The following is a 23,253-nucleotide window of genomic DNA, read 5'->3' as shown; positions in this document are numbered from 1 at the left end:
AAAGGCTTTTTCCTCCTGCAGCTGCCTCTCCTGTGGTTTCAGTGGAGCATCCCCTGGCACGGAGACAGCACCCTGGCTCACCAAAGCCATCCCATGCTCCCCAGGGGGCTGTTTGGGGGAGTCCACGTTTCTCCTTTATCTCTTTAGCGATGGGAGAAAATGGTTGCGGTGCATCTGACCTGTGCCAGTGTCACCTACAAGTGGCACGAGTCACTCCACGGTGCTCTCCATGGAGGGACTAACACGATGCTGGCCTCGGATAAGGGGGATTTCTGCCTCCTGAATCACTCTGGCTGCGACAGAGCATCATGTGCTCTAAGGCAGAAGAGGTTTCCAGCCTGGATCACGGTCCTGTGCCCTATCCCCATGTCCCCAAATAACCGTGCTGAGCTCATCCCACCTCTGCTGCTCCTGGGGAGGGCTGAGCCCGGTGCTCCCCATGGGAAACCTCATGGAAAAGAGATTTGAGGTGTGGTGTGCCCGGTTCCCGTGTCCCGCCTCTGTCTGTGGGTGATTTCTCTTGGCACAGAGACGTTTCTAGACCAAACCTTTCCTTCCACAAGCAGCTCTGAGATCATTTTCTTCCTCCCGTAGCACAATTGAGCATTGTCCTCCCTATTCCACTGAAAGTTAAGGAGAGGACATGAGCTAAAACACTGTGGTCCCCTTCTCGCCATCAATGCGGCTCCGCAAGCATCCCAAAGCCTTTCTCCGTCTGCAGGGAAGGGTTTTTCCCTGGTAAAGAAGGGGATCTACAGGTCATAGGAACCAAATCTGTGCTGCTGGTCCCTGCCTACCTCTCAGTGCTAGGACCAGCCCAGCCTGGTGGATGGGCGGGAGGGCTGGGGCTGCGCTTGGCTGGCTTTTGAAAAGGGTAATTGCTCTTTTCCTTGCCTTTTCATTGTTAGCAAAGGGCTGTTATCTGAGCAGGCAGGGAACAAGCTGCCGCTTGGCTGGAGGGAGCCTTTCAACCCGACTGAAATGAGGCTTCAGGGCTGAGAATTGGGGCACAAAGAAATAATAGCCCCATTTCTTTATTTGAGCTCGATATTTGTTCGAGCCGTTTCTTCACTTGAGCTATGACCCAGACCAAAGTGAGAGCCGGAGCTGGCCTTGTATTGCTTGGGAAGGGTGTAAAGAGGCTCCTGCGAACCCAGATGCTGCTCCTGGGAGCCCATCTGGGCGCACAAAGAGGGTTCTGAAGGGTCCTGGTGTTGCACTATGAAGCCTATGATTAACTCCCTAAGTGATGCTGGGTGGGAGCAGAGGCTCCCTCTGCTCCAGCCGATGGGTATTTATGTGCTGCTGAGGAGAGCATCTCACCCACCCACTTCAGCACAGCACCCACTGCTCACCATGTGCTTCTCCTCCTCTATACACAAAGGCACCCCAAATACCCCATTATTCCCATCTGGGAGTCCTGTGGCATCACCCATGGAGCCAGCACAGATGGGGACGTGCCATTAAGGCATCTTTGGAGCCCATCTGTTCGGTGTCCTGGTGCTGGCTGGGCTTTGCCAAGTGCCCATGAGTCACCCGTGCGGGGTATTTTTACCTCCATCGCCCCAGGCTCCCGTGTTGCACATCTCCCTCCACAGGTTCCCTTTTCCCCCTCCTTAATTAATGGAAACCATCCAGGTGTGTAATAATAGCGCCGGGTGACCTGTATTTTGCACACTCTGCATCGTAATTGGAGCTGGAACACAGAGACTGTGTGGAAACCTTCCCTGGCTATAATTAGGGAGAGGAAAAAAGGGATTTTTTTAATCCATGGTGGGACATGTAGCAGGAGAGGGCCTGGATCTGGCCCCGCTGCCTCCCACCCATTCCAGCAGCTTCCATCTCCCCTGCACCATCCCGAGGCGTGGATATACCTTGGTTGGTAGGTTTTGTATATGTATAATGGATATACCTTGGTTGGTAGGTTTTGTATATGTATAATGGATATACCTTGGGATATACCTTGGTAGGTTTTGCATATATATAATGGATATACCTTGGTTGGTAGGTTTTGTATATATATAATGGATATATCTTCGGATATACCTTGGTTGGTAGGTTTTGTATGTATATAATGGATATACCTTGGTTGGTAGGTTTTGTATATGTATAATGGATATATCTTGGGATATACCTTGGGATATACCTTGGGATATACCTTGGTTGGTAGATTTTCTCTATATATAATGGATATACCTTGGTTGGTAGGTTTTGTATATATATAATGGATATACCTTGGGATATACCTTGGTAGGTTTTGCATATATACGATGGATATACCTTGGTTGGTAGGTTTTGCATATATATAATGGGTATACCTTGGGATATACCTTGGTTGGTAGATTTTCTATATATATAATACCTTGATTGGTAGATTTTCTATATATATAATGGATATACCTTAGGATATACCTTAGTTGGTAGGTTTTGCATATATATAATGGATATACCTTGGTTGGTAGGTTTTGTATATATAAAATGGATATACCTTGGTTGGTAGGTTTTGCATATATAAAATGGATATACCTTGGTTGGTAGGTTTTAAGCCTAGAAAGGACCATGTAATCAAGTCAGAAGGGTTTATACAGCTCCTTCAGGTTTGTTCCAACAGCTCCACATCCTTCTTATGAGGGAAGACGCCCCGTGGGCATCTCCTACCTGTGCTTAGGGAAGGTTTGGACCAGACCTACCAAGGTTAGGAGCAGGATGGAGAATGACGGGACCCATCTCCCAGCAGGGAGCCCCGGGGAGGATGCTCTTGGTTGGGGACGGCTCTCAGGGTGCACCTTGACTCCTGCCTTGCTCTGGCTGGTTAAGCAGTGGCTGTAATTCCCTTTAATCCTCACAGACAGGCTCCTGCCGCCGCTTCACCTGCACCACGGACCTTCACCACAGGCGGCCCCGCACCGGCAGCAGCGCCGGCAATCGGCTTATGGGGATAAAGCCACAGGGACAGGAGGGACAAAGGGAGGTGGTGGGGTTTTGGGGGGTTCAGTGTCCAGCCCAACAGGCTCAGCTTGGTCCTGGTGGGGTTTGGGGGCCAGGGAGAGCAGAGCCATTGCCCCTTCCCACATCCAGGGTTGGATGTGACCCCAAACCCACATTGTGAGTGCAGCTGGAAGGTGTTAACCTCTTCATTTCCTATGGGGAGAGGAGGGGACACCCTCTTCACACCAGCCACGTTCAGATGTATCCCCTGGTTTTCGTTCTGGCTGATGGCAATGCGTCTTCCCCATCCCTGGGTTTGATGCCTCAGACTGAAACCTTGTCCTTGGGGATGCCAGCACGTAGTAGCGAGTCCCAGAGGTTCATGATACCAAGTACTAAAAATAGGGCTTTTTATCTACAGCCGCGTGTCCATGTGCCTTTTGGGAAGCAGGCACGAGGAAAGGCAGAAGTGGAACCGGGATGAGCGGGAGCTCCAGGCTGCTGGGGGCAATGTGGGCATTGGGGTGCTCTTTGGGGTGCTGGTGTTTGTGGCTGTAAGGAAGAGCAAGGGTGATTCCTGCACATCTCAGAGGTTATGGTGTGAGCTTGATGGAGCGGTGACTTCCAGCCATGCTGGGGTTCTGCTCTCTGACTCAGTTTCCCTTTGGGTAAGAAGGGGGTACAGGTGCCTGGATAAGACTGGCAGGGGGATAGAAATTCCTGACCCCTTTGGCCAGACAAGGGTTGCTCACCCATCGCAGCGCTGCAATGGATGCTGCTTGCTTCTGCCACCTCCCTGCTGTCACTTTAGCATTGAGGCCCCCCTAGGGAAATCCTTCATTTTATTACCCCACAAAAACCCATCAGATGCAAAGGTTTTATGCTGCCCTCCCCCCAGGGCACCAGCAATCCCTCAGGATCTGAGTGCCCAGCGAGGGCTCCGGGTAATCCCTTCGCTATCGCATCCTTAATCCTCACCCTGTCCCTCGCTGAACCGGCCATGGGGCAGAGGAAGGCAGCACGGGGCGAGCCTGGGTTTGCTTCCAAGTGCTGGGTGAGGGTGGTGCCATGATCAAACCTGCTGCTGGGGTTGTGTTGCAGCAAGGTGAGTGGGAACGTATTCCTCTGTCCATCCCCTGTGCTGCACCCCAGTGTTTCATAGAACCATGGAATGGTTTGGGTTGGAAGGGACCTTAAAGCTCCTCCAGCTCCAACCCCTGCCATGGGCAGGGACACCTTCCACTAGAGCAGCTTGCTCCAAGCCCTATCCAGCCTGTCCTGTCGCTACAGTGCCCCATCCCCAGTCTGAGCATCCAGACGTGCTCTCAGCACTGAGCTGGGGCTCCTGCTCTTCCCATCTGCAGCTAAATATCCATGAGGACCTGAACACAGCCAGGCAGCTGCCTTCATCCAAGGCTCTGGCCTCGCTTTCCCACCTTGCTTGCACCCATGCCTGGCTGCTTCCTTTGTGTGCAAACCATGTCCCGTGGTTGGAGCATCATTTCTGGTGCTGGGTGGGCACCCAGGCCTTGAGCCCTGTGCAGGGCTGAGAATGTGGTGGGAAGAACACCAGCAGCCATGAAAACAAACAGGGAGAGGGCAGCAGGGTTTTTAACCGAAATCCTTGCCTTTTGAAGGGTTTTGTGGTGGACTTAGCAGCAGCCGGGTGAGTCGTAACCTTGTCACTGCTCTGCTGAGCAGTAGCAGTGGGGGACCTGGCCGCTTGCTCCGGTCAGAGGAGGACTCAATGGAAGTGGTAGTTGGAAGGGTGGAAGTGTGACAGTGGAAGGGATGTGAGTGCGAGGAGGCTGGCGGGGAGAGGCCGAAGCTTTTATTAGAGCAACTGATATGGTTGGGGGAAAAAAAGCTCCAAAGCAGATAAGCTTTTGCGCTCGCGAGTCTTTATTCAGGTCCTAAATAGAAACAGCTCAGTCAGATCACTGGGTTTATTTTAATCAATTTTAGATCTGGATAAAAAAAAAAAAGGGAAAAGAAAAAGGCTGGAGAGCTGGAAATAGCTTTTCTTTTCTGGTGGTTTTTTCTCCCTTTTTTTTTGCTTCCTGGGGAGCCCCATGACTGCAGCAGGACTGGACAGTGTTGTGAGTGCATCGGGAACACTGCTGGACCAGGTCATGGCCCCAGCACCTCCAGACACAGCAGGTTTTGGCTTTCTACATCCCCTGAGGATGAAGTTGTGTGAGATGGAGGCCAGGACTCCTTGGTCCTCTCCCACGCTTGCGAGATGCTGCCCAGTTGCTTTGTGACTCAGTTTCCCCACCTGAATGGCAGAGATGATGCTGGCCCTACAGCTTACAGTCGCAGAGGTCTGTGTCACACCAGGATGCTGCTGTATCCATAGGATGAAGAGTGGTCCCCTTGCATGGCTCCTTCTGCTCTGCTAATCCTCTTGAGGGGTGATGCAGAAGCCTCCAGCTGGGCTGTGGGGTCTGTCCCCACTCCAGCATGGGCCTGTCATAAGTGCACAACAGTGATTGTCCCCTGGGTCATTGCATCCCCACTCGGACCCTGCAGGTGAGATGCTTCAAGATGCCCAGGCTGGGGATGCTTTGCTCTGTAGGCACCAGGGATTTACCTTCAGCCATTCCCAGGATTCCTCCATCCATGGTGGACATCAGCTTCCAGCTGCTGGAGATCTCCTGCCCTTGGCAAACACAACATTTCCTCTTCTAAAGAGAAGGGAATTGACGCTGGGTGTCCGTCCTTGCTGGTGCACCCTGGGCACAGCACCCATCACCTATAGGGCACGGTACCCAGGACCCAGCCTGTCCTCTCTGCTGGTGGCATGGTGTTACCCTGGGTTTTTGCAAGTGCTGGGGTGCTCGGTAGCTGTTGCCTTAAGGCCACTGGTTTTCATCCCCATGGGGATGCTGAAACACTGCTGTCCCACTCACTGTATCAGCCACAATTATCCTTGGAAAGGCCGCATGGAAAAGGCTTGTTTAGTTACATTGCATTAGGAGGACTTCATCTGGGGGCAGGAAACAAGGAGGCTCGGGCTGTATAAATATTTGAACAACTCCTTCCAGCCCCCTTTCACACATCCACCCATCACGTGCAGGCAGGATACCTTGAAACGCTTCCCACCGCATACAAAAAGCCTTCACATCCCCCATTCCCAGCTTAAGGACAGCGAGAACACGGGAGTGGTTTTGTCCATTGGCAGGAGCTTTGCTCATTTATAAGGCTTGAAACCTCCAGCTCTTTTATTTTCTTGGTAAGCTGAGCCCTGCAGTGTTTCCTGAGCAAGGACCAGTAACCAGAGATGGGCAACGCTGAGGTCAAGGTTCTGGTTTCCAGCAGATCTGAAGCATTTGCTTTCATTTGGAAACCTTACCTTCAGTGGCACGGTGCAGAGCCTAAGCTATTCCAGATGGGACACATCGGGAGCCAGGTCCTGGTGTCCTGGAGGTGGCTGCTTTTGGGGTGACCGCATTGCTGCGGCCTGTCCCATTGCTCCTGCAGCCAGTGGGTCCTTTGGGACCGCGTCTCCTGCCTTTGCACAAAGCAGGGTTTGAACAGATGCAGGTGCTCTCCTGTGCAGCGAAAGCTGTGCTTTCAAAGCTGTGTATTTATTGTCTTTGTCACACACCAGGTTTCATTGCTGAGCGCCTCTGGATGCAGAGGATGCGCAGCCACTGAGCTGAAGGGGCTGGTGCTGTTGGGAGATTGATTACATTTCCAGCCGAATAACTGCAGCAGATAAAGTTCAGGGTGGATAAATATAGGTTGAGGGCTCTTTGTGTGTGGATTAGAAAGAGGAAATACCTTTTTTCTCCCTCAATTGAGTTGCTCCAGTGGTGATCTGCTGCGTGTGGGAAATGTCAACCTGCTCCTGAGCACTTCTGGAGGGAGAGAGGCTCATTCTGCAGCTGGAAAATGAAGTGAATTGGATGGTTGCTGTCTTGCCCAGAGGGGCTGGATAGAGCCAGGATGCAGCCCCAGACTGGCTATTGGCCTTTCCCTGCTTTGTCATATCACCTCTCCTCCCTGGGCATGGGCAGCGAGGGCAGGGAGTCCAGTGTGAGCTCCCCATCCTGCTCTAATTCTCATAGGAGAGCTGAGTGATGAGACAAGACAGCAGGAACTGGGTTACTCTTGGTGGTGAGAAGCTCTTCCACGTGCACTGGGAACCACTCACTGTTTGCAAGGAGTTTTCACATGCCTTTTGCAGTGCTAATACCTGGTCGCTCTGAATCTAATCATGCATTGATCTATTTTTAAGGTGCAAAAAAATGTGAGTATTTAAGTGTCAAGCAAGAAACACTCGGTACTTGCATGTCTTTCAAGTGCTGGTGGATTAACTCTCTCAACACCCCCAAATTCAGGTGCATTCCCCCAGTGACAGTGGCACATCAGTCCTAGGAAATCACTGCACCTCACTAAGAACCTGATGGCCCCAGTGTTATCCCTGTACCTCAGTTAATCCATGTGCTCTTGCCCCATCCCTTCTGAGTTTTGCTTGGGGGTCTTGTCCTCGTGGATGGTCTTGACAAGGATTAACCCCCCCCATTGCCAGGGTCTATTCTGGTTTAGGGGCTTGGAGTAAATGGAGGAGTCAGGAGCGCAGTGCATGCAAACCTTGCTCCATCCCAGCCTTGCTTGTAACGCGCTGGGCATTAAATTCTTGTGTCTCAAGGGCTGGCGCCACCATCGTGTTTTGTTAGCGCTGCTGCTGCCTCCCCAGTGCTTTAACACGAAAGAGCTGAGAAACCCGAGCAGGGAGGGAGCAGGGATTAGGTTTCCCCTGCTCCAGCCATGCAGCATGGCTGGTGGAGAACAAGGAGGCCAGTGTCTGAGGTGCTGTGCATCCAACCATCCCCACACCTATTTGATTCCACCCTCTCTGCTTGCTGTGGATTAAAACTGAACCTGGTGATGCCCAAACACTCCATGAGGCTCGTGTCATCGGGTGCGTGGTGGTTGCTTTTCCCTCTGTGCTGTGTCTGCCCTTCCCTGGGCATGAAGAAGTGAAGCGAATGGGCTCCCACTGGCAGCAAATAGGGTGGAAAGGGGGAGAAAAGCTCTTTCCCTGTCTGAGGCTCCTCACTCGGGGCTGGGGGGCCTGTGGAGATGCTGGTGCTGCCCTCGGGTGACCTGGGAAGCGTGTAATCAACCCAACCATCTGGCTGAGGAGATTTGGGTGTGTGGAGGAGCTCAAGCTGTTGCCAACCCACCCCCCCAGCTCTCAGCAGGGCTCATGCTCAGCTGTGGCCAGGGCTTATGGGGGCTTTGACTCTCTAGTGAGCCCCCAAAAGGAACAGGACAGTCCTTGGGAATGGAGAAGGCCCCTTATGAGGCTGAAATAACCTCATTTTCATCAGTTATTTTCAGAGACATTCATTTTCACTTACCCTTGATGGGCAATAGCCAGGAAGGCCATGAAGGTGTTAAGTGGGAATAATTAGTTCAGGTCCCCACCAAAAGCCTCTCAGGTGTAATTAGGAGAGTAATTCAGAGAGGAGGCTGCTCTCCAGCAAGGTGCAGCACCCAGTACATCCCCACCCATGTATCCCCACAGCTCCTCATCACCGAGTCTAAGAGGAAAGGAGCCTTTGTGGAAGGTGAGAAAAGCTCCAGACAGTTTTGCATGTTAAGCTGCAATAGGATTATGGAGCAGAGCAAATTAAATCAATTCTGTAATGACTGGGAGGAATTCCTGCTGATGCCTGCAGCTCCCCAGCCCCGGGGAGGGAAAAGGTGGATGGAGCCCACCATGAGCATCCATGGATGGTGGTCTGGGGGCTGTGGGTATTCCCGGGGCTGCCTGCGTCACCATGGCAATGTGCAATCCCATGGGAATTAATGAGTCTGGAGCACACCATGGATCCTTCGGTGTGGAAAAGGGATCAGCCTGGCCAGGCACAGTGGGAGGTGGAGGAGGCAGAGCTGGGGCTGCAGGCACCCCGGCTGCCCAAGACCATCCCTGCCCTCCAGCCTGGCCTGGTTCTGCTCCATCCCATGCAGGTGGTCTCTGTTTCCCCCCCCACGTTAGCAGGATGCTCCGAGTATAAGGATGGATGGCACCATCGGTTTGGGATGTGAGTGAGTGGGTATCACGATGCTTCAGGCTGTGGCATGGCACTCTCCCCTCTCCAGGGGTCTGCAGGGCCTGGCTTTGGCTTTTCCCTATGCTGGCTCATCCAGGCTTGGGGAACCTCCTGCTCCCCTCCTGCATCTGCTGACAGCATCATTCCCAGCCAAGTGCTCCATCAGCTCTGGCCAAACCCACGGCTGTGGGGCGAAAGGCCACACTTCGACCCACTGAGGATGCAGCAGGAACCAAACAGGTGATCCCAGGGGTGCTTGGGGGGACCCCAAGAAGCCATCTCGTTGCCTGATGCAATCCCAGCTGATGTGTGGCTCCTTTGTGCCTCTTCCCCAGGGATTTACATGCAGCAGGAGGTGGGGACTTGTGCTTTGTGCTTGGCTTTGTTTTCTCCTCCATGTCCCCAGAGGTAAGAGCCCAGCGTGCTGGGAGATGAGGTGTCAGCAGCAGCCCACCTTGTCGGGAGGGAGGATTGCTGTTTTTCATGCCAGCCCTGGCTCGGGGATATTTACTCTGTAATGGGTAGGATCTGGCACTAATCCATTGAAGAACTGGGATAAAGAATGACAGTGGAGACAGATGATCCCAAGGAGGACAGGAAGAGCTGAGCCTGGTTTAGGGTACCTAGGCTTGGCAGTTCATTATGTGATGATTAAACACTCACAAGTGTGTGTGTCCGAAGGCAGGTTTTGGGATGTGGCTGCTCCCAGCCTGGCTCCTCGCAGCGTTGCCTGCGTTGGCAGTGGAGAATCGATACAAAGCCAGAATAATTGCTGCTCCTTGCTAAATGTTAATGATTGTTTTACTTGCATAAAATAACAGGCTTATTAAATCAGAATGCGCTGGGGTTTAGGCAGCTGTTGTGCAGGGGCTTCATTAATCAGAGAAAGAATGAAGTTACACAAACGACCTGGCTGCTGCTTGTGCGAGCTCACACCGTGGTTCGTAAGTTGGCTGTGAGCATCACCCCCTCCCTGCTTCCCATCAGCATCCTGCACCCCAAACTGCCTCCTAGCCCAGGCTTTTCCATGGGCATCTCCATCTCAAGCAGCTTTGGTGGTCTCCAGCATCAATCCATGAGCAAAAATGTTGGCTGGGGGCTGCCCATGCTGGGACATGGAGGTCTTTTCCCAAAGCAGCAGGTCCCTGTGCCACTGAGATGCCGTCTGGAGCAGCTTTCCAACAGGTTTATTTTTAACTCGCAGCCTTGGATCCAAGAGTGGAAATTCAGTGATTTTGGGTTTTTTTTTTTGGTCTGTAGTGGGAAAAGAATTGTGGAGTCTTTAAGGCTCAGAAACAATGTTTTCATTCCAGCTTTATGTGCAAGTGGATATTATTTCAACTGTTTATAGTATCACTAAATCACATGTTGTGACGAGCTATTGAGGTTGGCTATATAAAACACCAGAAAAGCGCTTTCCAAGGGTGATTAATTGAAAATATCCTGCGGAAAATAGCAAAGAAATAATCGACGCTTTTCCTGCAATATGGTCTCAGTTTTTCCTGGACAAAATGGTTTTCAGCCCCCGATGGATTACTGACCCTGGCTGCGTTCTTCCGAGCTCTCCAACACAGCCAGAGTCAGCATCTCTGGTGAATGACACAGCCCAGCATTCCCATTGCTGTTTGCATCTCTCCATCCTGGCCAAAGTCAGTCCCTGCCCACCTTGTCCTCTCCTCTTGCCCTTGCAGCATGCAGGGCAGTGGGTCTGCTGCTGGGACCAGGGGGTTTGGGATTCCCAAGGCTGTCTCAATGGGTTGAAATGCAAACAGAACGTTGAGACTTTGCCTTTCTGGTTTTGCTCTTTGCTTTGCAAGCAGGGTAGGCAGGGGATTGGGTGTAGAGGCAAGAACCTGTGCTTGGCACCAGGGGATAGGGAAGGATGGGATGCAAGCCAGTCCTTGTGCTTCCCTTTACAGCCCTGTCCTGTTCTCTAGGCTGCCTTCACACTGGTTCAATCTTCCTTCTCCTCTTTGCCCGCTTGTTGGGATGTGGAACAGGCTGATCCCTGCATTCCTGCTGATGCTCTCCACATGCATCCTTTCCCCCTGCCTTGGCCCCATCTCATGCCCTAGAGTTGTGCTGGAGGCCTCTGGGTGGCCATGGACACCCATACCATTGGATAAAATCACCTTCATCCCCAGCTTGCCATGCCAGCTCTCCCCACAGCAGGAGCCTTCTCATTCCAAACCCCACGTGTGGTGCTGGGGACTGCAGTTGGACTGATGGGAGGATGCACATGGGCTCCTCAGGCTCCGATGCTTTCCTGGGGTTCCCTTTGCCTCTAGAATTGCTCAGCTCTGCTCTCCATGCACATCGCCCACGAGCCAAGGGAGGGGACTGTGCCACCTCGCTTTGTCCCCCATCACCACCCGCCTAACCTCCAGACATGAACCAAGCCTGCATCCCAAATGCCTTAGAAACCACCAAATTCCAGCTCTTTTTATGTCCTTTCTGATTCCCTCAGGGAAAACTTGCTTCTCACAGCCAGGAGAGTTAGAAACATCCACAGCCTTCAATCACACACAGACTGGGTCAGAGAACATCCCAACCAGGGCTGCTGCTGTGTGGGGTGATGCTCTGACCCCTTGCAAGTCTCACAGGCAGTGGATGCTGGGAATTGAATTAGGATTTCTCTGCCCCACCACGACCACTCCCCAGGAGCTGGAGGCAACTTCCCCCCCCCCTGCTGCCCACCCCATCAGGTCATTCAATTCCTCCTTCCCCATGACCCCCAGCAGGGAACAGACCCCAGACCCGGATCCTGTGGATGCGCTGGGGGACACCACCCATCGCCCCGCACCAGACATGGATGCGTCGCCATGGAGGAGGCGGTTTCCATGGCGACCGTTGCTATGCTGATGGCTACTGGTGAAGGGCCTGAGAGCATCCCAGAGAGGTTCACCAACCAGCCTCTCCCCGTGGTTAAAGATTAATTGATTTATAAGGTTCTGTTCCTCCTGGTGTGAAACCCAGACACTCAGCAGTGAATATTGCTTTTGCAATGGCAGCACATTTGGGGTTTGATGTTTAGGGCAGGTTTAGGGTTTTAGCCCTGCCATGGAGGGGAAACACCCTAAAAAATGTAACAGCCTAATGATGCTGTGAGGGCTGGAGCAGCTCTGCTCTGGGTCAGGCTGAGAGAGCTGGGCTTGTTCAGCCTAGGGAGAGAAGGCCCCTTAAGGGGGGACCTTAGAGCAGCTCCAGTGTCTAAAGGGGCTGCAGGAAACCTGGAGAGGGGCTTTGGAAAAGGGCCTGCAGGGACAGGCCAAGGGGAATGGCTTTAACCTGCCCGAGGGGAGACTGAGATGAGCTCTTAGGCAGAAGCTCTTCCCTGTGAGGGTGCTGAGGCGCTGGCACAGGGTGCCCAGAGAAGCTGTGGCTGCCCCATCCCTGGCAGTGTTCAAGGCCAGGTTGGACACAGGGGCTTGGAGCAAGCTGCTCTAGTGGAAGGGGTCCCTGCCCGTGGCAGGGGTTGGAGCTGGAGGAGCTTTAAGGGGCTGTGCTGCGTGGGTGAGATGGGCATAGAGGATGGAGAGGGACTGAAGCTTCTTTAATCTCCCTTGCTCAGCTCCAGCAGTCCCAGGCCAAAGGGTCAGAGCTCTCACTTGCTCTCCAAGGCTCTTAGCATGAGATATGGGTGTGATTTGTGCTGCTCCAGCCTCTTGGCTGCTGTTCCTGCCCGGTCCAGCCAAGCTGCAGAACAGAGGCATCAAAGAGGCTGCGTGGGCATCATCTCCTGCTCATCTTGCTCAGCCTCATGGAGGCTATGGGACCAGAAGGGTCCTTTGGGATCAAGTGGAGGATGTTTTTGTCATCCAAGCTTGATGTAGTGGCCATGTCATCTCCAGAGCATCCTCGGGGTCTGGCACTTATTTTGTGACATTTAGAGCACTGGAGGGATGTTTATTGAAATCTGACTGCCTGGTCTATGGAGACCGCTTTGCACCAGGACTTCCTTTTATAGCAGATCTGTGACCTTTCTGGATGTTGGAGGCCTGGAAAAAGGGCAAGTGATTGGGGTCTGGAGGATGCCAGAGCTGGATCCGGGCCCAGGCTGTCTCCATGGCTGGCATGGGCTGAGCCACAGGGATGTGGCTCCCTTTCTGGGAGGAACAGAGCCACATGGAGCAGTTCCTTTCTGCAGGACAGTCCTGAGCATGGCCTGGTGAAGGGCCAGCACCTCGCAGGGCTATTTTAACCTTCCCACTCCTTTTTGCCTCCCATGGATTTAAACATTGCCAAAGGTGATGCAACCCCCAGGCCCGGCTGGTGTCTTGGGATCCAGTGCCTCCAGCAGCTTTGCCTTGACTGGTTTAATTTCCCTAATGAAGCCTGGCCGGGGCAAGCAGCACTGAGCTGTTGGGTGCCCCGCTGCCAACAGCCATTGACTGGGAGGCTGTAACTGCAGGGATGGAGCTGCTGTCCCTTGGCTTGAGCTGGGGGTGGTGTGGGGCAAGGAGCACTGGGGCCAGGATCAACATCGCACTGGGGTCTCCTCATGCTTTGGTCTCCCTATGCTGGGGTTTCCTCCTTGCCCCAAGGAGCCTCTCTCTGCCTGGCCCAGCTTTGCATTGGGCACCCAGAAAGGGCTACACAGAGGATGTGGGAGTCCTGCGACTACGTCACCCCTATCCCAACCATGGGCAAGGGGTGGATGTGACTTGTGTCACTCCCATCCTAGGCAGGCAGGAAATCCATGGAAAACCCTCCTTTAGTGCTTGCAGTGTTCGTTGGGGCAGCAGCACCAACATGCAACGGGGTCAGGGCAGTCCTTGACACAGTCCCCCAAGGGAACAAGGGATGGGACAAGAGGAACCGGCCTCAAGCTGCACCAGGGCAGGTTTAGATGGAGCTGAGGAACAATTCCTGCCCCAGAGGGTGCTCAGGCATTGGAACAGGCTGCCCAGGGCAGGGCTGCAGTCACCGTCCCTGCAAGTGTTCACACAGCGTGGAGACGAGGCCTCAGTGCCATGGGTTAGTGGTGGCCTTGGCACTGCTGGGAATGGTTGGACTGGGTGAGCTTAAAGGGCTTTTCCAACCCGATTGATTCTGTGAGCCTATCCCAGGGAGCAGGGGCAGCAAGGGATGGATCCAGCACACGCAGGGATCCTGCCGGCAGGCTCCCTCCAACCTCGCTCCGACCCGGAGCCTGCAGGGTCTGGGATAAGGTCTGGATGGGGTTTCACTGTTGGGACCCATCCAGCCAGCTGCGCCTTTGATGCGATGGGGGCTGAGGGGTGGGAGGCAGCTGCAGGCTGGGAGCTGCCGTCCTGTGTGATTTGTGATTTCCTGGGCTGGCAAAAGCACCGCTCCTCTCCCCTTCATCCCATGCTGCAAAGGGGGAGCAGCCCCCTCCTCGCAGGGGGGCTGTGTGGGGCTGGGGGCATGCGGAGCATCAGGGATCTAAGCAGCAGTAAATCCAAATAAACACCGACTGTTCCCATGATTTATTGCATGAGCCTGACCTAATACCATCGGGGCTGCAGCTGGGGCAGCCTGGCTGGGAGGAGGGTTATGTCAGTACCACATGGGGGCTTGTTTTGGGAGCAGCCGTGTCCCAGACACCCCCATTCTGCCCTGGGAATGCCTGTTGAAGCCTCACAAGGCTTTACCAGTAAATCTTTGTGAAGCTGGATGAGCCGGGGCTCTGCTTGCTGCAGTCAGGGGGTGCCCCACTCCTGGTCCTGGCTGTGTGGTTCTTTAGGGGTAGGGTGGAGGATGCTGGAGTAAGGGATTGCCCAGCATCCGTTGCTGCTTGCCATGGTTTTGTATCACCAGCTCCCCCTGCACGCAGGAGCAGCTCAGGAGCAGCCCCCAGAGACTTGCAGACAAGGAAGAGAAGGGAAACTCTCTGCCATCCCACATTAGGTCCCGTTTCACCTCTCCTGAGCAGCAGGAACGCCGCAGCTTCGTGAACATGTGTTGAGGCGCTGGCACAGGGTGCCCAGAGAAGCAGTGGCTGCCCCATCCCTGGCAGTGCTCTGGGTATGAACAGCACAGATTGATGCGGATCCTCGGGAATCCACTTAGGACAAAACCTGGCTGAGAATCTCTCTGCTCTGCTGCAGGCTGGCGTGTGAGGGGCAGGCGTGGGAGAGACGTCTCTCACATCAGGGGAGTTGTCTCCACAGAGCCGGTTTTGGCCCTGCAAGGTGTTTTATTGCTGTGAAGTTGTTCCCCGCTGCAGTCAGTGCCTCCAGGGGATGGATCCCTGCCGGGCTGGGGCATGGATCCTGCTCCCTCAGCCTGGAGGGGGTGATGGGGTTCGCATAGGGCAGGTTTGGGGTTGACGCAGAGGAAAGGCTCCCAGCTCCAAACATCTGCGTCCTGTGTGGGAGCTGAGTGCTACAGGTTGGAGCCTGGAGACTTCCCAGCCTGGGGAAGAGAAGGCTCCTTAACGGGAGACCTTAGAGCAGCTCCAGTGCCTGAAGGGGCTGCGGGAAGCCTGGAGAGGGGCTTTGGATGACACAGGGGCACATCTGCAGTACCCAGTGACTCTCCTTGGCTTGGGCACCAGGGCTGGGATCACCTCACAGCCCCTGGGAAGTGTCTTCTAGCCCCAGTGCATCTTGCTCCAGCCAAGTGTTTTCTCCCCCTTGCGAGCTGCTGGACCCCCGGAGGAGAGATGTGGGGACATGATGCGAGTTAAGAGCCAATTTTCTATGTCATGGGCCCTTCTGACTCCTCAAGATTGCTTTTTGTTCCAATGTGGAATGAAAACAAAGAAACCCCAAGCTTCTGTCAAGAGGTAAAACGCTCCAAGAGGTGATGGGGACCCTTCAACCCCTTCATTTCCAATTTAAGCACTAACCTGCCTCCTTACATCTTGGAACATCTGATGCTATCTTGCAGATCAAAGACTCCTTGTTTGGCTTGTAATGAAGTGTCAAACTGTTTCCTTGCAACACAACCAGGAGACACTTTGATCTGCAAAACAAGATGTTTAAGAGCCCTACTAGCAAGGGCTCTTCAAGTTTTAGCACTGTAAAGCAGTGGAATATGTGAAGTCTGATATTGTTTCATATGGAGACTTCCTAAGCCGCGGCAGCTGGGAAGCGTGTGTTACTGTCACATCTGTGCCAGGAATCACACAAATATCACCTAAACCCAACAATAATGAGCTGGAGAAACTGATTATTTCCCCATTAGTTTCCAACAGCAGTTGTTGGATTTTCTCCTCCCCTTTTCCAGAGGGCTTGTTTCCATGGGAAATACCATTGGCATCAATGAGAGCTCCCCACATGTCTGCTTGTCTGCAGGATTGACAGCAGTGAATTGTTTTGGGGGCAAACCCACACGATTTGGGTGTTTCAGCTGCCTCTGCTCCTGTGGTCTGGCTCTTCCCTGGCCTGTTGAATCCCTGCGTTATCCCTCGAGGGCTGTCTGGGGGTGTCGGTGCAAGCACTGGTGGGGCTGGACCTGCTCACGCGTGTCCCCATTTGGCTGCAGGCTCAGCGCTGGCGCAATGAGAACTACGAGAGGCCCGTGGACCTGGAGGGCTCTGGGGACGATGACCCCTTTGGGGATGATGAACTGGACGACGTCTACTCGGGCTCAGGCTCAGGGTGTAAGTAGCTGTGGGGAAGGGTCCTCGGTGGGACTGGAGAGGGGCTTGTGATGGGATGTGAGGGAGGGATTGCCCTTATCCACCTCTGCAGCTGCCCTTCTGCTCCTTCCTAGGCAAAAGCAAAGGGAACTGTCCCAAAGCTGGGCTCAGGTGATTCCATTTCCCATTTTAGTCTCTGGTGCTATGGGGCAGGATTAGTCTTTCTCTGGCACAACGGCACATGCCATGTTATAGAGGTTTCATTGACCCCCGAGGAGGGGCTTTGACCAGCACGTGGGAATTTCATAGAATCACAGAACCACAGCCTGGGTTGGGTTGGAAGGGACCTTAAAGCTCATCCAGCTCCATCCCACTGCCACAGGCGGGGACACCTCACACTAGACCATGTTCCCAAGCCCCTGTGTCCAACCTGGCTTTGAGCACTGCCAGGGATGGGGCAGCCACAGCTTCTCTGGGCACCCTGTGCCAGCGCCTCAGCACCCTCACAGGGAAGAACTTCAGCCTTAGATCTAACCTAAATCTCCCCTGTTTAAGCTTAAACCCATCACCCCTTGTCCTATCGCTAGAGTCCCTGATGAAGGGTCCCTCTTCAGCACCATTTCAGATAGTGGAATGCTGTGGATGTGCTTGGTTTCAGCTGAGCCTGGAACCAGTCCCTGCTCTCATTGCTGGGGGGTGAGGCACATTCCAGGCACATTCCAGCCCTTGGAAATGTTTCACCCTTCATTCTTCTCCCCCTGTTTCAGATTTCGAGAGGGAGTCGGGGCTCGAGACGGCCGTGAGCCTCCCCACGGACACATCCATCGCTCTGCCCACCACGGCGGCCGTGCTGCCCATCACCATGGTGCAGCCCGTGGCTACCCCCTTTGAGCCCTTCCCTGCTGAGGACACCACCCCCGAGCAGACCACCAGCGTCCTGTACATCCCCAGGATGACAGAGACACCGGTTATCCCCAGCTGGAAAGCAAGCACCACCAGTACCACTGCCAGCATCTCTCCTACCACCATGACCACCACCACCACGACCACAGCCAGCACGACCACCACCACCGCGGCCACCACCACCACCACCACCAGCACCACCATGGCCGCTGCCAAGCCCACCACCATCAGGAGGTTCCTGCTCCCCTTGGTCACCAAGGCAGCCACCACCCGGGCCACCACCCTGGAGACCCCCACCACGTCCAGCCTCGCAACCAGCACCCCAACAGAGGTGGCCACGACGCGGCTTGTCCCCACCAGCACAGCCAAACCCAGGTCACTGCCAAAACCAACCACGTCCAGGACTGCAGAGCCCACAGACAAAAGCACTGCCTTGCCTTCCAGTCCTGCCACGCTGCCACCCACAGAAGCCCCCCAGGTAGGAGGCAGGAGCCCTTCTCACCTGCTAAAGGGCTCGTGGGCCGTGTTGGAAGCCAAGCAATGGTGATGGGAAGCCTCTGGTGTTGATTTGTCTTTACCCCGTTGCTTAGAACGAGGTCAAATCCAGGTTGGGGTCTTCCAATCCCTGCAGATTGGAAGATTTGGAGAGCTGGAGATGGGAGACTAAAGGGTGGGGGGATTTAGCACAGGCAGAGCATGGTGATGGGGCTGGCATAAGAGATGATGGGCAGCACACAGGGTACGCCATGCATTCCTGGTGCCCCCAGCTCTGCCTTGCCAGGGTTTGGTGCTTTGGATTTGGTGCTTTGGGTTTGGTGCTTGGGCTCATTGCACCATTTCCCACCTTGCAGCCTGTCATTGGGAGGCCCAAATGCTTCCCAATTCCAGCTCGACGGAGCGTTTCCAACCCATTGGGTGTCCTGAGCAGGGGGTTTAATGTGCTGCTCCATCTCTCATTCAGAACCCCCCAGGGGCCCTTTCAAAACTGCTTTGACTGAAAGGCAGAGTGATTTGTCTAAACCAGCCCCTCTTTTCTGCATGTAGATGTACGTACAGAGCTCGGGGCTCTTGCTGACCTTCAATTAATCCCTGTCACAAAACCGCCTGCTTGCGGGAAGCACTGAGCCATGTGTTCAGGGCAGTGTGATATGAAGAAGGCTCCTACTTGCCTGCCCCAGCTTCTGCCCATTGGGCTTTGTAACATCCCAAGGCAGATGTGGAGGGAGCTGTTTGCTCCAGGAAGCAGGGATCCCAGGGAGGTTTTGCTCAAGGATGTTCAGTGTGGTCCAGCGCAGCATCTGGACATGCAGGGGGTCAGGCTGCTGGGACAAGGGGGAATGTGAAGGGGGATTTGGCCCTGAGTGAGCTGCAGATGTGGGGATGAGCAGGAGGCAATGAATAGGTCACGGTTGGGATGGAGCAGCTCTGCTCTGGAGCCAGGCTGAGAGAGCTGGGCTGGGTCAGCCTGGAGAAGAGAAGGCTCCTGAAGGGGAGACCTGAGAGCAGCTCCAGCGCCTGAAGGGGCTGCAGGAAACCTGGAGAGGGGCTTGGGACAAGGGATGTAGGGACAGGCCAAGGGGAATGGCTTTAACCTGCCCGAGGGGAGACTGAGATGAGCTCTTAGGCTAAAGTTGGACCCAGCTACCCAGTTGTGCCCTGTGCCACAGGGCTGCAACCACAGAAGCAGGTTGAAGGGAGAAAAAGGAGAAGGAAGGGACCTCCCTGGGACCAGTCTGATGGCACCAGTCTTTACACTTGCTATGTTGCTGTAGCACAAAAAGTTCCATCACTTCATGCCCAGCAAGGAGGTATCTGTGAGATGTTTCAGCCATCCATCCATCCACACTGGGGACAGAGAGCCCAAATGAGGGCCTGCGATGTGGGGCTCTCTTCAGGGGGAGCTACAGGGAGCAGGTGAGAGTTTGTGCAGCTTGGGGTACCTGGGATGGAAACATAAGAATGATCCAGCTCAGCCACAGTGGCCTCAGCCTTTTGGCGACCATCAAGATGTGGGGTTGCATTACTTGATGCAATGTAATCGTCCACATCAGAGACACAGGGAAGGGACACCCCAGCGTTATCCCCCATGTTCCCTGCTGTCATCAGCACTGTGATGTCCTTCCTCTGGACACATCATTGCTGCTGAAGGCAGGAACCACTCCTTGGTCCTTGTCCCCTTGCTCCATCTTGTCCTTTCTCCCAGATGGAGCCAGGGAAGGTGACGACAGCCCTCGACAACGAGCTGGAGGTCCCGGTCAGCAGCGGCCCCAGCGGGGACTTTGAGATCCGGGAGGAGGAAGAGACTACTCATCCCGAGCTCGGCAACGAGGTGATGGCTGTGGTGACCCCCCCATCGGGAGCCGGGCTGGGCAAGAACGCGGAGCCGGGGCTGATGGACAACACGATAGACTCGGGCAACTCGGCTGCTCAGCTCCCCCAGAAGAACATCCTGGAGAGGAAAGAAGTGTTGATAGGTGAGAGCTCGTGGGGAAGAGCTGGGGGCTTTAGGGATGGGGCAGAGAGCTGGGATGGCCATGCCCCAGGATTGGGGTTGGGCTTTGGAAGGACATGGAGGAAGTGTGAAATGTGGGATAGCCCACAACAGGCACTCCAGGGCCTCTGCTGCGGGGTTCCCAAGGGTCTTCATGTCTTTGTGAGGAGAGTACAGAGCTGTGCACAGTTTGCTTTTGTTAAGATGGTTTTGCAGGGCAAACACAGGATGTTAGTGGAAAGATTTCTCCCTACAACTGCCTGACAGGAGGATGGAGTCAGGAGGTGGCAAGTGTTCACACATCATGTAGACAAGGCCCTCAGTGGTGGCCTTTGCAGTGCTGGGAATGGTTGGACTGGATGAGCTTAAAGGGCTTTTCCAACCTAAATGATTCTATGGTTCTATGATTCTGTGTGCTATGGGACTGCCTGAAAACCAGCTGGCCACCTCTGACTGCAAGGGACGTTAGTGATGAGGCACAAGGGTCAGTGTCCCATCACCAGCTAAAGAGAGCTGGAGGCAATGGCAGAGCAAAGAAGCTGCTGTTCTGGTGGTCTTCAGCATGGCAGATGCTGGCAGGCTCCCAGATGAGCAGCTCTTTGGGGGTACTTTCTGGACCCTCCTTGCACAAGGGACCTCTCACTGTGCCTGGGCTGCTTTGTCATTCACTTTCAGGTCTTACCCACCCTTCAGCATCACTGCACTTGAGGAGCTTGTTGAAGCTCCTTGAACCACATCATTGCACCATCCCCTCACTTTAATGTTCAGTTTTCTTAATCATAGATTTGAGTAGGAAAGGTGCAAAGCGCAAAACCAAACTGGAATCCAAAATGATTCCCCCCCTATTATTTGCTCTGAAAGCCAGCACTGATGGATGTGCTACTTGTCTGTGTTGCAGCGGTGATCGTGGGAGGCGTGGTGGGAGCTCTCTTCGCTGCCTTCCTTGTCATGCTGCTCATCTACCGGATGAAGAAGAAGGATGAAGGCAGTTACACGCTGGAGGAACCCAAGCAAGCCAACGTGACGTACCAGAAGCCTGACAAGCAGGAGGAGTTTTACGCGTAGAAGGAGAGCCTGGTGTGCCTCACGCTCCCTCCCTCCCCGCTCCAAACTCTCCCTCCTCCTCTACTTCATCCAGTCTCTCTCTTTCTCTTTTTCTTTCTCTCTTCTTTGGATCAGACTGTGAATTTAAAAAGCAAAACCTGCAACAGCTAAAGGAGAAAACACATCTTCAGCAGGATGGAAAACCAAGTGCCCAGAGCATCGCTGAGTTCAGACCGAGTACCGCTGGCCTTTCACAGTGGGAGGCATGGGGCATGGAGCCAACACCAAGGAACCCGTGTCCAGGGAGCACCCTGGTGAGCATGGGACAGTGTGTTCAGGCTGCCAACAATGGCTGGAGGTCACTGGGCTTTTCCCACCAACACAACGGACTCTGGGATCCAGACACCTTCTACCAGCCCTGGGGCGCAGGGGGGTTGGTTTGGATTTATCTTCCTTTATTTTTCCCTTTGGAAAGGAGGGAGGTTTCTTTCCCTCTCTCTTGTTTTTAATTCTTCTTTTCTTTTTGAACGGGGTCGGTTGCTTTGCAGGAATTTCCTTGCTCCCTGCTTCTGTCTGAAGAGAGGACACGACTCTCAAATACGCTTCGAACCTTGAAAACAAGCACAAGGGGCTGGAATACCTGATGCCCCAGGGTTTGCTCTTGGAGTGAGGAAAGGCAAAAATACACACAGAAGTGGCCAGTACGCTGGAAATGATCTTTTTAGATCAACTCTTTGGAGCGTTTGTGGAGCAGTGCATTGGGGTATCATCTCCTGCTGCTCTCCTCCTGCCACCACCTCGCTTCACTGCATCGCTGTGCACAGCCAGAGACCTTAAATCTATAGAAGCCGCGTGTCGCCAGCCGCTGAGGGGTTTGGTGGAGAAGGGACCTTGCTTTTGCTGGGTTTTCACTGTGACCAATAAAACTCAGCTTGCGCAGTACGACCGACAGCACTGGTTTTACAACAGAGCGGGACGTTGCTTGGTGGGGAGCTGGCAGGGAGAGGAGTTGGAAATGGAGAAGCTCAATCCTCTCCCCTGTTACTCCAGAGGGAATAAGGAAGCACTGCAAGGTGTAAGACACAGCATAACAAATGCAAAGCCAAGGCAATACCGTGTCCCCTTTGGGGTTTGTCAAGGGTCCCCGCCAGGCCACTTGCACCCAGAAGATGAGGAAGGTGAGGCAAAGCGGTGGCTTCCCACCAGTCCACCCCAGGGCAGGTTGGCTGCTACATATCATTTACAAGACCCAGGACTGATGGTTTGTGTTTCTTTTGTTGTTGCTTAAATTCCAGTATAACCCACAGGGCACCCAGGAGCCTGAGAGCGATAGATCCTGGAAGCCATCACCACCCAAGTGCAGTGGTTTCCCCCCCTGAGGCTACCTAAGGTGCAGAGCAGCAGGGCCTGATCCAAAGCCCAACCGTGCCTTCTAGAAAGGCTAGATTTTCTTGGAGCAAGCTCTCTGCACAGAAAAGTCAATTAGCTGTTTCAATGAGCTGGCTTTTTAATTAGCTGAAGCACTGTTTGTGATGCAGTCAAGGAGCTTTGTTTTCATGATGGTTGGGATCTCAGGGGTGTCCCATGGAGACCTTGGCTTTGCTCTTAGAGCAGTTTAAACAGGAAAATGGAGAAGAATCAGTTGCTTTGACTCCGTTGCATCGTGAATTAACCTGCACAGACACAGTGACACTTTGTCCCCTCAGGGTGTTAGTGGATATAGGGATTTATGACCCTGATGGAGTCTACAAGACAGCAGTGCTTCTTTATGTTAGGAATTTGAGAGGCCAAACACATATTTTAGATATATATATATATATATATATATACTCACATACATACACAGTTATATATATATATGAAATGAAATCCCTGTAAATTTTCATTGCACTGCTTATAATGGCTGGATGGGACTTTGTGGTTGTGAAGATGTGAGGTTTGGGCTACACGTTTGGGGTGCCCAACGCAGAGACTGCAACCCAAAATGCTGACCTGGTTTTACTTCAGGGTAAAGAGCAGAGTCCCTGTGTGTACAGGCCAGCTCTGAAATCCCCATTTTAGAGATGTCAGCCTCAAAATGGTCAACATTTTGGTTCTTTTAGTTTGGGAAAGATGGTCCTGTTGGATGCCTTGGATGGTGATGCTGAAAGGTAAATGGTGTGCATGTGTGTGTGAGTGTGTGCGTACCCATTTCTTGGGTCCATCCTGGATGTGGAGGATGAGGATGCTGTGAAGAGGGGACCCCACATCTGAAGAAGGCTGGTGCCAAC

General features: G+C 53.6%; 1 protein-coding gene across 1 annotated transcript in view; it reads left to right on the top strand.

The window, feature by feature from the left end:
• Positions 1–21,925, top strand: part of SDC3 (syndecan 3) — a 35,103-nt gene extending 13,178 nt beyond the window's left edge. Inside the window, exons 2-5 of the mRNA XM_061449999.1 lie at positions 16,449–16,566; positions 17,313–17,926; positions 19,652–19,922; positions 20,838–21,925. Of these exons, the coding sequence (XP_061305983.1) occupies positions 16,449–16,566; positions 17,313–17,926; positions 19,652–19,922; positions 20,838–21,004 (1,170 nt within the window). The 3' untranslated portion in view covers positions 21,005–21,925. The remainder of the gene's footprint in view (positions 1–16,448; positions 16,567–17,312; positions 17,927–19,651; positions 19,923–20,837) is intronic.
• Positions 21,926–23,253: the final 1,328 nt, after the last annotated feature.

Source organism: Pezoporus flaviventris, unplaced genomic scaffold (genome assembly GCF_033815535.1).
Source record: "Pezoporus flaviventris isolate CSIRO_AGI_PZ_B2104156 unplaced genomic scaffold, CSIRO_AGI_Pfla_v1 ptg000008l, whole genome shotgun sequence".
Taxonomy (NCBI): Eukaryota; Metazoa; Chordata; class Aves; order Psittaciformes; family Psittacidae; genus Pezoporus; species Pezoporus flaviventris.
Note: the sequence above shows the minus strand (reverse complement) of the source record. Positions and strands in the feature narration are given on the sequence as shown.